The sequence below is a fragment of the Dunckerocampus dactyliophorus genome, chromosome 8, assembly GCF_027744805.1.
Source record: "Dunckerocampus dactyliophorus isolate RoL2022-P2 chromosome 8, RoL_Ddac_1.1, whole genome shotgun sequence".
Taxonomy (NCBI): domain Eukaryota; kingdom Metazoa; phylum Chordata; class Actinopteri; order Syngnathiformes; family Syngnathidae; genus Dunckerocampus; species Dunckerocampus dactyliophorus.
In genome coordinates this window covers 141,131-153,387 of record NC_072826.1, presented here as the reverse complement: position 1 = coordinate 153,387, position 12,257 = coordinate 141,131, and the positions used below count along the sequence as shown (strand labels likewise).

At 44.4% G+C, this 12,257-nt stretch overlaps 1 protein-coding gene across 6 annotated transcripts in view; it reads left to right on the top strand.

Annotated features, from left to right (window-relative positions):
• Window positions 1-12,257, top strand: part of dip2bb (disco-interacting protein 2 homolog Bb) — a 57,314-nt gene that overhangs the window by 23,885 nt on the left and 21,172 nt on the right. For all 6 annotated transcript variants that reach the window (XM_054783772.1, XM_054783768.1, XM_054783769.1 and 3 more), the window contains 11 exons: window positions 91-193; window positions 275-339; window positions 418-511; window positions 3,075-3,194; window positions 3,259-3,373; window positions 4,415-4,554; window positions 4,634-4,770; window positions 4,839-4,919; window positions 4,994-5,121; window positions 8,440-8,554; window positions 8,653-8,854. In XM_054783772.1, the coding sequence (XP_054639747.1) occupies window positions 91-193; window positions 275-339; window positions 418-511; window positions 3,075-3,194; window positions 3,259-3,373; window positions 4,415-4,554; window positions 4,634-4,770; window positions 4,839-4,919; window positions 4,994-5,121; window positions 8,440-8,554; window positions 8,653-8,854 (1,300 nt within the window). The remainder of the gene's footprint in view (window positions 1-90; window positions 194-274; window positions 340-417; window positions 512-3,074; window positions 3,195-3,258; window positions 3,374-4,414; window positions 4,555-4,633; window positions 4,771-4,838; window positions 4,920-4,993; window positions 5,122-8,439; window positions 8,555-8,652; window positions 8,855-12,257) is intronic.

Here is a 12,257-nt window from a genome sequence, read left to right as displayed (position 1 = left end):
AGCATCTGTTTCTGTTGGAGATAAATCAAGTATGACAAAAGTTAGGTGAAGTGATCCAAGCTGACCTTAAGCAACTTTGTGTTTGCACAGTACAAGGCAAATAAAGAGGGCACGGTGGTGGGGGTGGCAGTGTCTAAAGTTGCCATGCTGACCCACTGCCAGGCGCTGACTCAGGCCTGCAACTACTGCGAGGGTGAAGACGTGTTTTCTTTCCACTTGACTTTGCTTCATGCTAGCCTCCATACGTCTGAAATTGTCTGTTTGTCTGTCGCAGGTGAAACATTAGTCAATGTTCTGGACTTTAAGAAGGACATGGGTCTGTGGCACGGCGTTCTCACGGTGAGTGGATGTCATGTTGTGATGTTATCATCACGCAGTAAGTCAAGCAAAGCTTTCACACTAAGGTGGTGTTTGCAGGCTGTGATGAACAGGATCCACACTATCAGTGTTCCCTACGCGGTCATGAAGGCCTGTCCTCTCTCCTGGGTGCAGAGGGTGCACATTCACAAAGGTAAAAACACCCGTGGCACCCCCTGACAACTACTTGCTCTAGAAGATGTTGAGTGTGGCAAGGGGGCCATTTTTTAATTGGCCTGGTGAATATTTAATCGATTTTATTGATTGGACAGTGTACATGAATTAGCATTGCTGCAGATTACATTAGATTACATACGTTTATAGGGGACAATGCAATTTCATAAAATGCATGCTTATACATGGGGGGCCTGGACCTGTCCTCGGTGGGGCGCAGGTGCTTGTGCCCAGCTGTCTCTGCGGAGCTAACTCCCTTGAGTGTTAGGGTGGAGGGCTGGGGGGGGGCTGTTGGCTGGTGTCTGGCTGGTCTTCTCCATTTCCGTGCTGGTGGCTCTCTGCCTACCTCCGGACGGGGTATGGCGGGGGGGCAGGGCTGGCGGTGGCATGTACTTTGGCGTCCGGCAGGGTATCGCTCCTCTCATGGACCCTGTCGTGTGGTGCTGGCTTCTCTGTCCCTCCTTGGCGCTTTTGGCTTGTGTGCCTCGTGGGCGTGGGCGTTGGCGTGCTCCGCTCTGTGTGGGGCCCGGTTCTCTTATGTGTGTGTGTGTCTCGTGGGCGCGGTTCCTGCTGGTCTGGTGGCAGTTGGGGCTGCCTTCGGGCGTGTGCCTGGTTCGTGGCGGTTTGGGGGTACCGTCTCTGGGGGTTTGGGTGGGCCGGACTGGGTGCCCTGGCGGGCCGGGTGGGTCTTGGGGTGTGTCCTGCAGCCCGTGGCTTGCCCGATCCTGTGCTGTGGTGAGTGGCCTGTCTGTCATGTATCCTCAGTCCCTCCCGGCTCGGTTTGGGCGGTGTTGGGGGCCCTCGTCCTTCCTACTCTGCTGCACCAGTTCACATACATGTAGGACTTTGGGGGGTGGTCCACGGTCAGGCATGGTGGGGGTGTAGGGTTGCCTTGCGGCGGATCCTTTGACACTGGCATGCCTCTGACTCAGTCACCCCTCAATTTTAACCGTATAAGGGACACTTAGGGTTTGGGGGGGCTGGGCAGATGAGGGGTGAGCTGTCCCCAAATTTGAATTGCATGGTTAGCTGTCTTTGACATACAGTACACCCCTATCATAGACATGCACACACATACATCCCCCAGGGACACAGAGACCAGCCCTTCAGAGCATAATAGACGCAATCACACCTCATCACCTACACATGGGTGGAGCGGGCTGGATCGGGTGCCTCCTGCCTATTCTGTTGCACCTGTCCACTGGGCATGGATTGTGGGCCGTTTTTGTCTGGTTTGCCTGCCCTTCCTGGGAGGGGGGAGGGCATTGGGGCCCATTGGGGCCGATTGATGCCAGGCCTTGTGGGGGTTTGCGGTGCTTCCCTTGGACAGACCTGGGCCGTGGTCACTTATGCGCGCTTGGGGGGGGGTTCGGCAGTCTGCGGGGGGCGGGCCCATGCTACTGGTGGCCTGCATGCCGCTGGGGTGGCAGGGCTGTGTGATGGGCTGGGGCTTGGTCACTTCCAGCCTGCCGGCACTCTGTTTCTGGTCAGGGTTACCTCTCTGCGGCCCCTTGCTGGTCTTCCTGAGGGGGGCTTTTTGGGCTGGCTCTTGGGGCCGGTGGCTCTCTGGTGGCTGTGTAGGGCGTGGCTTGCTGGGTGGTGGGAGGAAGTCCCTCTCCTTTCATACATTCATGTGTGCAAATAAAATCCTTTTATTAGGCACGATCAGGTGCAGGTACTCATGGCAGTGCAGGTTACAAGGGAGGGAAAAGTTGTTTACACCACATGGTGCTCCACTCATGTGCAGGCTACAGGATCTCTGCAGGGACACAAGAGATGCCACTTTAACAATAGCAAGCCACCGAGCCTTCAATTTATTTATTCTAAACTTAAGAATAGGTTTGAAACTGAGTGGGAAGAAGGACAAAGAAGCCAAAAACTTACCACTTCCACATGAAATGGGAGGAGAACTGTTTTCCACTCGTTCATGTTGGACTGCAAGGACCCGTGTTGGAACTGCAAGGTAGCGAAGGACAACTGCATTGTTTCTCGATTCAATGTGGCATCTTTTAGCCACTAGATGTCACCAGAAAGCAAACACTTAAAGGCAGCAGGTGAAATTCTTTGGATATTTTTAGCCACCGTTTCAGTAGTCCAGACCAATACCTAGCAATTCCCACCTTTCTTCATACTTCATTCAATACCACCATAAAAACAATGTGTTTTTAAATTCACTACTTTATTCAAAACGCTTTCCAACGGTCGAGTATATAAAGGAAAAGTGCACTTTTCTTCCAACATGTTTTTGTTGAGAATTTAGATTGCTCACACCATCGCCGTCCCAACATGGCTCCCTCACGCTATTGCTAGCAAGTATGGATTGTTGTGCCAACCCTAAGATTTTACAATATAGAAGCTGCACAAGCAGCCAAACTATGAAAAAACTGTGACTTCTGCTGCAGAACATATGGGATGTAAAGCCTAGCCAGGACCACAAAGGATGCATCAAATAGTAATAATAATAATAAATCATCAAAGTGACCTTAACAGCATCCTTCAGTTTGTCAGCATGGGAGAGGTGATGTGATAATTTTGTCCTGCAGCTCGTTTGGCTTTGGTGAAGTGCCGGGACCTGCACTGGGCCATGATGGCCCACCGGGAGCAGAGAGACATCAGCCTGGTGTCTCTACGGATGCTGATAGTTGCCGACGGTGCCAACCCCTGTGAGTCATCCTTTGGTGTCTTTCTTTCCAGCCCCGCCCCATTTCTTTGTGTCTTTGTTTCCAGGGTCTGTTTCTTCCTGCGATGCCTTCCTCAACGTCTTCCAGTCTCACGGGCTGAAGCCCGAGGTCATCTGTCCCTGCGCCACATCCCCTGAGGCCATGACGGTGGCCATACGCCGGTGTGTCACATTTACTTCCTTTCTCAGCAGGCCGCCGTATTCTACTATTCTTCAGTACCTTGTGTCAGAGGTCCCACCGTAGTGTGTTGTCCAAAATCTAGCCTTGATGCAGGAAGTACAATAGCCACCACAGGAAGTACTCTACACAACCGCAAGTAAACTACAAGAAACTTTTCCAATGCTAACATGTGTGAAGCTATATTATGTCTTATTTATGTCTTATTCTTTCCTGTTATGTCTACTATATTGGGTAATAGGAGTGTGAAGGTGACTATAGGGGTGTTATTTCATGTCTACAGGACTCTAGTCATGTTAAAAAGCACATTTAGAAGGCGGTAAACAGGTTTTCTATATTTTATACGTCTTATTTCCGCTTATGTCTACTATATTGGGTAATAGGTGTGCAAATGTGACTATAGGGGTGTTATTTTATGTCTAGAGGGCTCTAATCACGTTAAAAAGCATTTTTATTCTCTGCTCTAACTACCAAAATATTCCATTTATGAATAAGGAATCCTACACAAATGACACAAATGACACAAATGTTAGCTAAATGTGAGCTCAAATGCTAGGGTGCTAACATCATGCTAGGTTAGCTTATTGGCTGAAGAAAAACAAAGACTTCCCACGTCTGTAGCTGACTGGTGGATAGTTGGCAGAGCTCAAGGCTGCACTTTTAGATGTGTAGCAAAGCCTTCTTTCCTTGAATTGGTGGGTGTGTGCATTCATTATTATCATTATTATTATTATTGTTGGGGCGGGTCAGAGGGGGTATTGTGTTTTTGAGGAAGGAGGTTTTCTTCTTTATGAGGCGTTTGAGTGCCTCTTCCTTCAAAAGTGGAGGAAGATGATGTGATGTTTGGCAGCTCCAGGGACACATACTGTACTATTTTGCATCATTTCAATGAGAAACAATAGAAATGTGAGTATTTTTAGTATTCTCATTGCCTGCCAAAGGAATTCTGCCTTTGCTGGCTCATCAATGGGAATGAAAAGCCACTTGCTGACAAACAGATGATTGATCGTCTGGTCAAATTGTAGGCCTGGATTACCGGGTGCGCCGCTTCCTGCCCGTGCTGTCCTTTCCCTGGGCGGGCTAAGCCACGGGGTCATCAGAGTCAACACGGAAGACAAGAACTCGGCCCTCACCGTGCAAGACGTGGGGCATGTCATGCCGGGAGGTGAGCTTGCAGCCCAGAGTATCCTCTGAAGGAACGTATACAAATATGATCAGCATTGTTTTTCTTTGTGTGTCTGCAGCTCTCATGTGTATTGTCAGACCGGACGGGCCTCCCCAGCTGTGTAAAACCGATGAGATCGGAGAGATAATCATCAACTCCCGAGCCGGAGGCACCATGTACTACGGCCTGCCCGGTGTCACCAAAAACACCTTTGAGGTATGAAAGCGGCGTTAAACGCTGCCTGCTGCTCTTTCTTACTCTTTGTTCTGTCATTTTGTGCTCAGGTGATCCCGGTCAATGCTAATGGAGTCCCCATCGGAGAGATTCCGTTTGTGCGGTCAGGACTCTTGGGCTTTGTTGGTCCGGTGAGATCGATTGATCACATCTGTGCTAACATTCTTCCTTTGCTATCAATAACACCGCCACCGTGCCTACACAGGGCAGTCTGATCTTTGTCGTGGGTAAGATAGAGGGTCTCCTGCAAGTGAGCGGACGGAGACACAATGCAGACGACCTGGTGGCCACCGCACTCGCTGTGGAGCCGGTCAAGACTGTGTATCGGGGGAGGTGAGCACAGTAAAAGTGATGAAATGTATGGCTACTCACCACCCGTGAATGATGATGGCAGATGGAATCAGAGTCACGGTGTCGCCTTTAGCCTCGTTGTCAGGTTAGCAGGCTAGAGGATAGCAGGCTAGCAAGGCTAGAGAGAGCGTTTGTCTACATCTTCCACACTGCTTGCAATCGTCAAATATGAACTTGTGTTTTGAGGTAACAAAGAGTTGACGGTCGAAGCGAACACGGGGCGCCGCCATCTTGCATGACTGTCATGTGGTCACGGCATTAGACTGATAGATACTTTATTTATCTCCTCTATGTACTGTTTAAGTACATTTTATGCCGTGTTTAGAAATTATTACCAATTTAGGATGAATGAGATGAGTTTTTTTGCCCAAATAAAAATATTTGGGGAGAAAAAAATGTAAATGTAAATAAATTGTAAATAATTTTTTGACCAAAAATTAGCACACTTGCTCAGTCGTACCTTCATATTAAAACTATTTTAACGGGATGATGACGGGAAAGAAGGGCAAAATACAGGAGTTTCCCAGGGGGAACGGAAGAGTTGACAGGAAAAGACAATGGGCCTCATTCACGAACATCTTCTTAAAAGTCTTCTTAAGAAGTGTACTTAAGAAAGCGTGGGTTGGAAACTGCGTCACATTCACGACACGTTCTTAAGTAGGGATAATCGTTCACACCGGTGTTCTTAGGTTGATGAATGCTAACGGAGATGCACGTGCATGTGAGGCCTAATTTGCATAGGTCACCGCCTATTATTTCCTATATAAGGTCAAAAATGTGCCGTGCGCAACAGGCAGCTAGAGGCCAAGATGCTAAAGCGCAAGGGCAAGACTAAGAAGCAGCTGGACAACAAACGAAAGAAAAACTTCAATTCTACTGAAATAGAGGTGCTTTTACAAGGAGTGACCGAACACAAGACCACCTTATTTTCACGTGTATCCACCGGTCATCAGGCCATCCAAAAAGAGTCGGCATGGAGCACCATTGCAGGAAACATAAATGCCGTTTCCACGGAGAAACGCACCACCGCAGAGGTTAAAAAGAAGTGGTTTGACTTAAAATAGACTCAAAAAAAAGATTGGACGGCACCGGAGGGATCTGGAGGAAACGGGAGGTGGGCCATCAATCAGAAACCAAACCATTTCGGAAATTCTACAAAATATTTACACAATTATGATGGAAAAATAAAGTCAAAATACATAGTTTGTGTGTGACAATTTATTTTTTCTGTGGTTACATTTGATTAGACGCTGCCTAATTAATACAGCAGCCCCGTGCTCTGGCTCAAGACGTGGCTGGGGGCGCATGTCGTTATCTGGGGGTGCTCGTGCGCAATAGGCACACCACGTTTCATTGCGATGTTATGCAAGACGCAGCAGGCCATTATGATCCTGCACACCTGCAAGAACAGAGAATCAATTATTTATCCAGTTGACCAAATAAAACATATTTGCAATGGAGAATTCCTGGATTAATGAGAGCCTTCACAAACAAAGAATCAGAATGTTTGCCTCTTATTTTTTTGCCATTCCAGAGCATAAATAAACTAACACCTAATATTAAATACTACAAAACCTACCTTTTCTGGTTTGTAGAGCAGCCTTCCACCTGCAGTGTCCAAACACATCCAGCGTCCCTTGAGTATACCGATGGTGCGCTCCACGCAGGAGCGTGTACGTGTGTGCTTTTGGTTGTACATTTGTTCTTGTGGGGTTTGCGGATTATTCAATGGTGTCATGAGCCAAGGTGCCAGGGCATAGCCTCGATCACATGTAAAATAAGTTAATGGCTACATAACAACATGCAAAAGGCAAGAAATTAACATTTTACGCACCGATTAACCATCCGTCGCATGCTGCGCCATGACTCAGGCGCATTCCAACGGAGGAATTTTGGAAAATGTAGGAGTCGTGTGTACCTCCGGGGAAACTTGCAACAACATTCAGAATCTTGTTGCGAATCTGAGATTATTTGGATATTAATTGACTGATACCGTTTGCGATTGAGGTAGGGAAATGGATGAATGAATTGGGATTTGAATATACAGTATATTTATCGATGGAGTATATTTTAGTTGTTTTGATGATAAATAATTTTTGGGATATTTTATTTGCACTACTTTTTTGGGATCAGGTTGCAAAATCCATCATGAGGGCGATTGCGCATTGAAAGTGCAAGCTTTATTTGTGAGCGTTCGTGGAATTTGTTCTTAGATCTAAGAACTGTGAGTTAAGAACACGTTTCGTGAATGCCAAAAGTAAGAAGGCTTTATGAACACATTTGTGAGTAAGAACGTTTCATGAACGAGGCCCAATGACGGGAACTCTGTGTGTGGGCGGTCGTATGCAAATGAGCCAGATACAGCTTGTGTAACATCCCACTTAACTCATTCAATACCAAAGACGTATTTATTTGTTTTTTAAAACGCCAACACCTGCTCACAAAGACACATTTATACGTCTTTTACTTTTTTTTGCACCAGAGGCAAAAAGAGGTGATGATGCAACTGCAGACTAAAAGACGCCAATTATGCAGTTTTAAGGCATAAAAACGGCCAAAAGGTGGCAGACTTACCTTTAATATTGGATCTTTTACATGTAAAAACACACTCGCCAGCAAGGAGGAAGTGGAAGAGCGTGGAGGACTGTAGCATGCAGAAGGTTACGCATTGTAGGGACACGCGTGCACACATGCACACACGCACACACAGAAAATTTTAAATAGTTGATGGTGTTCTATTTGTAAATAAATAGTTATTTTCATGTTTTTTGTGTTGTTTATGTCGGTATAGTTGTTTACATGTTTGAGCTGTCACAAAAAAATATTTGTCAAAGTGAAAGTTATGCTTGAAATTTATCTTTTCACAAAAAGCTGTTTTTCTCCCTTTTCTAGTCAGGAACTGATATTTTCCTGAAACTTAGCTATGTTCTACTGCTGATTACTAAAGAACGCAAAAAGGGAATAAGTCTAATGTTTGTTTTGGTAGGTTCCACGATTACATCGCCATACAACACAATATTCCGTGTGCCTTGAAAGATCAGTCCAAATGGTGTCCAATGGCCGCTACTGAAGGGGTTGTCTTTTGGAAAATGGCTGGGATTGACTGAATTCATGATTGGGTAGAAAATCCGGAGACCAAAATGTGGTGGATGCAATGAAAAAGTCTGTTGTCCATAATAATACAGTATGTCCCCTTGGAATCTCCCTTGATGATGAATGAATGAATATCTCCCAACTTGATTGTGTCAATGAGTCCACATTGGAAACACTTTTTGAGTCATTCCTCTGTGTGTGTGTCAGGATTGCTGTGTTTTCAGCCACTGTGTTTTACGATGAGAGGGTTGTGATCGTGGCCGAGCAGAGGCCAGACGCTAGCGAGGAGGACAGCTTCCAGTGGATGAGCCGCGTCCTTCAGGTAGGATCTTTTCCTTTCCATCCCAGATGAGAAATATTTGTCTGTCAGCCGTCCAAGCATGCTGCAAATGGCGTAGTCACCTCCATCTCCCCCTGCAGGCCATCGACAGCATCCACCAGGTGGGGCTGTACTGCCTCGCTCTGGTCCCAGCCAATACCTTACCAAAAACACCTCTGGGGGGCATCCACATCTCCGACACCAAGCAGTTCTTCTTAGAGGGCAACCTGCACCCCTGCAACATCCTCATGTGCCCCCACACCTGCGTCACCAACCTACCCAAACCCCGCCAGAAGCAGCCAGGTACATTGCGTGACGTTTGTGGTATTAGTGTGGTGTAGAGGTCGCACTGGGGGGAAATGTGTTTGATCAAATCAGAGACCGAGAACACATTTCATCTTGAAAGACAAGTTATAGTAATAAGAATAAGATGGGGAACAACAGGCTAAATAGGTGCTTGTTAACGTAACGTGAATAGGTGCTATGCTAACCTGACATGTTAACACTTCTTCAGATAACTAAAGCCTAACAACATAACATAACGTAACTAGTTTACTTGCAGCTTGAAATCTGCAGAATATTCTTTTCTTTTTGGGGGAATTTGAGTTCCATATTTCTCAGGTGTCTTTAGAAGTTGATGTAGGAGTAGCAGATACTGGCACACAAGCCGAGAGCACCCTCTCGTGGCTGCAGTGTGGAACAAAAACATACATAATATAAGTCGCTCCGGAGTACGAAAAACAGGACCAGCCAAACATGAACAAGAGTGCAACTTATAGTCCGGAAAATGGTATACAGTATATATAGAATACAATAGGCTTTTATTGTGTATCGTGTTCTCCTCCGCAGCAGTGCACCTTATGAAACACAGACATTCGCCTTACGTCAATAAAATAATTACAAAATATATCTTAATAATAATATATATATTCAAAAAATTTGAATAAATACAATAGAAAAAACACACATTTAATTAAATAATACGTTAATGTAAAATGCAAAGTGCAAATATGGATATGAAATGTAATATACAGTATAAAGTAGACGCCCCTACAACGTAAATAATCCGTTCCGAGAACCTTTATGTTATAGGGTTTTTACATTATACGAAGCGTAAAATACATGTAAATAGCCTAATCCGTTCCAAGATCTTCCCAAACTCACCCCTTTGGCCCTTCAAAATATTAAAAGTCCACTAAATATGGTGGGAAAATATAAGAAAACGTTAGCATAAACATAGTAGAGTAACATTCCAATATAAAATAAGGTAATAAATAAGATTACTGTAAATGAATAAAACTGAAAAACAAAAACAATCTTACCGTTCACGAGATGTCTTGATCAGGAGCACGCAAGTGGAGCCAGAAGGAGGAACTACCGAAGGAGGAGGAGGACTAGCCTGAGTCGAAACGCGAGTCAAAGGGTCGAAGAGTCATCTGTTCTCACAGACAAACGCACACGCACTACACGATAATGCTGTGTGCAAAATGTTAATTTGTAACTTAACATAATTGTTTAAGTTAGTTTCAGGGGGACTACGAAGAGGAAGGAGGTTGAAAGGAGAAGCCTGTCTCTCACACAAACTCACGTACATGCTGGATAAGTCAGCCAATGAGATGAGAGCGTAGGCAGTGCCCCGATAATCAGGCAATGAGATGAGTGCGTAGGCGGTGCCCCGATAATCAGCCAATGAGAGCGTGAAGGTGTCACCAAGTGTACTCTATTTGTCTGAACTTGCACCGACTTATTAATAAAGTTGATTGGAATTGGGGGATATGTAAACAAACAACCCCGACTAGACTACTAAATCATTTGCGGTTGCTTGCAAATATAAAAAAATACGTTTGTTTTTTTTTTTTGTTTAACCGAATTTCAAATGAACCCCCATATGGTGACAATGTTTATATATTATTACATATTATATTACATATTATTCCTGTGGTTTTTGTTAAAATATATTTCTATATCAGAAAAGAGGTTATTTCTATTTCATAACACAAGCAAAAAAAATCAGCAAAATGTTAAATGATTTTAAAACTGGTCCAAAGTCACTCTCTTTGATGATTCATATTTTGTACTGACGAGAGCATAGTGAATTGTATGAAAGTAAGGGAAAGAAGTAAAGGATCATGACCATGGATTTTAGTGGAAAAAAGGGATGGGATATGCAGTTCAAATGAAAATCTCTTTCTAGAGGAGTAAAACTATCATTGCTATAGGGGAGTGCTGAGCCAGGGTGCACAGTAGAATTTTGTCCCAAAGGCAATGAGAATTGGAAGGGGGAAAAGTACATTTAATAGAGCCAAAAGATAGAGAATAACGTATGAAATCGTTTTTAAGGGACGAAGGTTGCGTTACTTGAAGGAATGGGAGAATCTCCCCGCTTTTTAATGTAAAATATAGATGTTCTGTTAGCCTCTTCATTTGCTTTGTACACTATATACGCTGTGCCAATGTAGTCTGCTACGTACGACATGTGAGTAGTAAGATGGCCTCTCTGTGGCTTCAGTGGCTTGCACGGGCGCGTGCGACGTATGGTCTATCCAGATTCTTTAATTACAGATCAGTGCTTGATGCTTTACGTTATATGGAATTTCTTACGTAATATGATGCAAAAACTTTACATAAAATCTTGACGTTCAGTGGAATTTACGTAAAAGGAGGTTTACGTTATGCGAGGTACTACTGTATATCATTATATATTATGTATTATATACATACTGTAAATATTATGTATTATATATATATATATCATTATATATTATAATTATATACATATATTATATGTATTATATACATATATACAGTAGACGCCCCTACAACGTAAATAGTCTGTTCCGAGAACCTTGATGTTATAGGGTTTTTATGTTATACGAAGCGTAAAATAAATGTAAATAGCCTAATCCGTTCCAAGATCTTCCCAAACTCACCCCTTTGGCCTTCAAAATATTGAAAGTCCACCAAATATGGTGGGAAAATATAAGAAATTGTTAGCAAAACATAGTAGAGTAACATTCCAATATAAATAAGGTAATAAATAAGATTACTGTAATTGAATAAAACTGAAAAACAAAAACAATCTTACCGTTCAGGAGAACGCCAGTGGAGAGGAGGAGGAGGACTAGCCTGAGTGGAAACGCGACTCAAAGAGTCTAAGAGTCAGCTGGTCTCACAGACAAACGCACTACACGATAATGCTGTGTGCAAAATTTTAATTTGTAACTTAACTTAATTGTTTAAGTTAGTTTAAGGGCGACTACGAAGACAAAGGGAGCTTGAAGGGAGCAGCCTGTCTATCACACACAAACACGGAAGCGCTGGATACGTCAGCCAATGAGATGAGAGCGTAGGCAGTGCCCCGATCATCAGGCAATGAGATGAGAGCGTAGGCGCTGCTCCGCTAATCAGCTAATGAGAGCAGGAAGCGTCAGAATTTGTGGAAAACTTTTCCCTTTTTTCTTGTCACTTACAATTGGTTTAGGGCCCATGACTACGGTCATTTTAACAGAAAGATCCAGCCATTTTCTATACCGCTTCATCCTCATTAGGGTCGCGGGGGCATGCTGGAGCCTATCCCAGCTGACTTCGGGCGACAGGCGGGGTACACCCTGGACTGGTCGCCAGCCAATCGCAGGGCATAACACAAAGATAAGTAAACAAATTAAGAAGAGATTTCAATGCGTGCAAACTAGTTTAAGGGCAACTA